A 3,537-nucleotide genomic window follows, 5' to 3' on the forward strand; every position below is an offset into this window, starting at 1 on the left:
CACACTTGTTCAGTTTTGTATTTGTCCATTTATAGAGACTCTGCACGGTAAGCTGATTTTCAATGTTTCACTACACAGGAACCAAAATGACTTAAATTAAAAGACATGTCCAAGTAAAAGGAAATTTGCAGTCAGAAAATCTTTACAGGGTATACTTCTTCATTGATTATAACTGATGAATGGACTCACCAGAATTTTTTATGGAAAATTCAAACAATTCATCTCCTCCATCAAAAAATAATATATTCCTTTATACAAGTTCTGATTTCAAAATAATACACAAAAGCATGTCAATACAAATTAATTTCAAAATCTTGCTACTCCAAGATTTTAGAAAAGTTCCTTAATCCCCATTTGTACTTTTTTTTATACATCAGTAGGTTCATTATAATTTATGTCTTATTTGGTTTGTTACTTCTATGGGTCCACTAGATCTGAATACTGTAAACAGGACTATTTTTGCACCTTATTTTTTCCCCAATCTTTCTACCTTGTTTACAGTATATAAATAGTGCCTGTTTGGGAGGGTAACAGTTGAAATTGACACCCCGAGAAAACCATTGTCAACCGACGCGAAGCGGAGGTTGACAATGGTTTTCGAGGGGTGTCAATTTCAACTGTTATCCTCCCAAACAGGCACTATTTATTTTGTTATACTGAATGTCTTTTTTAAAATTTTTAAGAAAATTTTACTGCTTTTATATAGGAATAACGTGAATTCTACAGGGAACCGTACGCGCATAATTTTCGCGCATGTAACATTTTTTATTGTTATACTTTCATGTTAAATACTGAAATCTGATTGGTTAAGACGCAGTTAATAATATTTACTATTACCCTCAGCGTTAGCAACGCACTTGGCAACGGGTAACATTAAAAAATGTTACATGCGCGAAAATTATGCGCGTACGGTTCGCTGTAGAATTCACGTTATTCCTATATAAAAGCAGTAAAATTTTCTTAAAATTTTAAAAAAGACATTCAGTATAACAAAATAAATAGTGCCTGTTTGGGAGGATAACAGTTGAAATTGACACCCCTCGAAAACCATTGTCAACCTCCGCTTCGCGTCGGTTGACAATGGTTTTCTCGGGGTGTCAATTTCAACTGTTACCCTCCCAAACAGGCACTATTTATATAATGTTACCCGTTGCCAAGTGCGTTGCTAACGCTGAGGGTAATAGTAAATATTATTAACTGCGTCTTAACCAATCAGATTTCAGTATTTAACATGAAAGTATAACAATAGTTAATACCACAGGTGCCAGTGGGTAATACAACCCAAAAAAGATGAAGATACTGTCTGTGCTTGCAAGGCAAACAAACTTAAATTAATATTATGATTTAACAAATACTGTTAATATTTTACAAAACTTGGATCTTGTTTCAATTTTCTTTATTATATATTTAGCAATGAAAAATATTTTCAGAATTGAATGTTTGACACATTCCCACCTTAGAATAATACACACAATACATACAGACTTATTTCACTTAAAAAGAGAATTTTTAATTTCTTCAGTAATAAAGGTGTTTATGGTTTCTACCAATTACATACGCTGTAAATGTCACAGCTACAAACACATATCTACAATATGATGGTCTAGCTTAAAAGTAAGGGGTAAAACATGCAAATAAATGATCAAATCCTGCAATATTAAAACAAACCAATACATACACAGCAGGTACATGTACATCACTTCTACACAAATTTGGATGCATGTGTAGAGAATTTAAATTTGCATGTTTGATCGTTTGTCTTTATTTCTCAGCACTGAAAAGGAAATGTTTGACAGGACATAGAAAAGATAAAGGAATTAAATTTCTCATCTTTAATTACTTTAAACTTTAAAAACAAAAATTTTATATGTTAAATATAGAGATACTATTCTGCAGATTTTCAGTAAATGCACTACTGAAATTGCAAACTTAAAATATACACATACAGCAACACATTCTAACATAAAGCTAATAACAATTGTTTTGTTTTTTTTAGCAACCATACATTTCATTCAATGTAATATTGCAATATAAAAAGACAACATTTCCAATTCACAAAAACAAAAAACCTCCAAGATAGGTTTAATAATACAGCATTGGCAGATCAAAGGTACATGTATTTTGCTTCAAACTGTTTGTATTAAAATATCTTCAAAAAATACATTTAAAAAAATGGTTAAATCTAAAAAGCCAAAGAAAAGGTTTAGAACGACTTCTTAAAATGCTGATGAAACACTTGTAGATAGATATGAACATGACATCACTGAAACATTATCTACTGAATACAATTTTGGCAATCATATTGTTCTATACCAAATGTCTGTGAACCTGCTTATTATTCAAGGGTCATTTTCCACTCTCACAATTTCCACCACATGAAATGTGTAACTCGTTATGATTATAAAAAGGATTTCGTGTCCATGTCTTGTACACAAAATGCTGAAGATAAAGCTTCCAAGGTTACAAATAAATTGTGTAAGTTGTAAAATCATTCCATCTGAGAATTACACATAAAAGACATATAACATCAATAAATAATGGCTGGACTAGTCCTAGCACTAGGGCCTGGCCTTTTAAGCAGCTGATGGAGTGAAAGCCTCACTATCACAGTGTCCATGAGATGCACTCCTCACATACACCCTCTCAGTTTCCATTTTACCATGTGTTTATTGCACATGTGGGATAGAGATCCACGAATATTTTTATGGCCTATATCCCATTCATAAACATTCAGCATCCTAAATTGTACCAATTCAAAAGTCAGCAAACTCTTTTGCACATTTCTCAGTGGAAGAAATTCTGAGTGGTTCCTCTTCGTAATCATCAAAATTGCTAGCATCCCCAGGTCCTTTGCAGCTCGGAACGAAGGGGGCATCTACCTGTTATAACCAAAATACATGTGCATTTTAGTGGAAAATTTTAATTATAACCAAGTTCATGAATGCCAGATATCGATGTTTAATTTTACACAGGATATGATGTGTTTGGATTGTAATTACATTTACCTTTTTCTGATAAATAGCAATCCAATCTGTTGCGGAGAACCATTTGTGATTTTTGATGTCATTGACTCCGTTCTTTAAATTGCCATATCGCTTTGTCAGATCAACTTGGAGTAAATATCTCAAAAGATCTTTTAAATCATGGCTAAAATGGGATGGGAACCGCACCTGAAAGTAAGGAAACTTGAATACAATGATCCACATTTTGATGCTGATACATGTAATACATTGTAAATTTATTTAATGCAACAATAAACTCTTTCATAAAAGAAGACTCTTTGGCATTAGAAAATTGTGTGTTTACAATGTAAATGTAAGCTAACCTTGTACACATGTAACTTAAATATCTGTTCTGCAGAATATTTTAACTACACACTAAATAAACAATGTATTAAGTTTCATTTGCTAAGCAAGTTTCATTTTCTATTTATGCACTATTTTCATGTATATGAAATCCAAATCATTCAAACCACTATATTAAATAAAGAGTAATAACTGGTCATGAAAAATGTTCCAATTTTAGATATAATTTCTC

At 31.9% G+C, this 3,537-nt stretch overlaps 1 protein-coding gene across 9 annotated transcripts in view; it reads right to left on the bottom strand.

The window, feature by feature from the left end:
• Positions 1–1,379: 1,379 nt before the first annotated feature.
• LOC128165887 (cAMP-dependent protein kinase catalytic subunit 1) overlaps positions 1,380–3,537 on the bottom strand; it is a 28,621-nt gene continuing 26,463 nt past the window's right edge. For all 9 annotated transcript variants that reach the window (XM_052830821.1, XM_052830818.1, XM_052830820.1 and 6 more), the window contains 2 exons: positions 3,006–3,170; positions 1,380–2,879 (listed from right to left, as the gene is read on the bottom strand). In XM_052830821.1, the coding sequence (XP_052686781.1) occupies positions 2,754–2,879; positions 3,006–3,170 (291 nt within the window). In that variant the 3' untranslated portion in view covers positions 1,380–2,753. The remainder of the gene's footprint in view (positions 2,880–3,005; positions 3,171–3,537) is intronic.

The sequence above is a fragment of the Crassostrea angulata genome, chromosome 10, assembly GCF_025612915.1.
Source record: "Crassostrea angulata isolate pt1a10 chromosome 10, ASM2561291v2, whole genome shotgun sequence".
NCBI classification, from domain to species: Eukaryota; Metazoa; Mollusca; class Bivalvia; order Ostreida; family Ostreidae; genus Magallana; species Magallana angulata.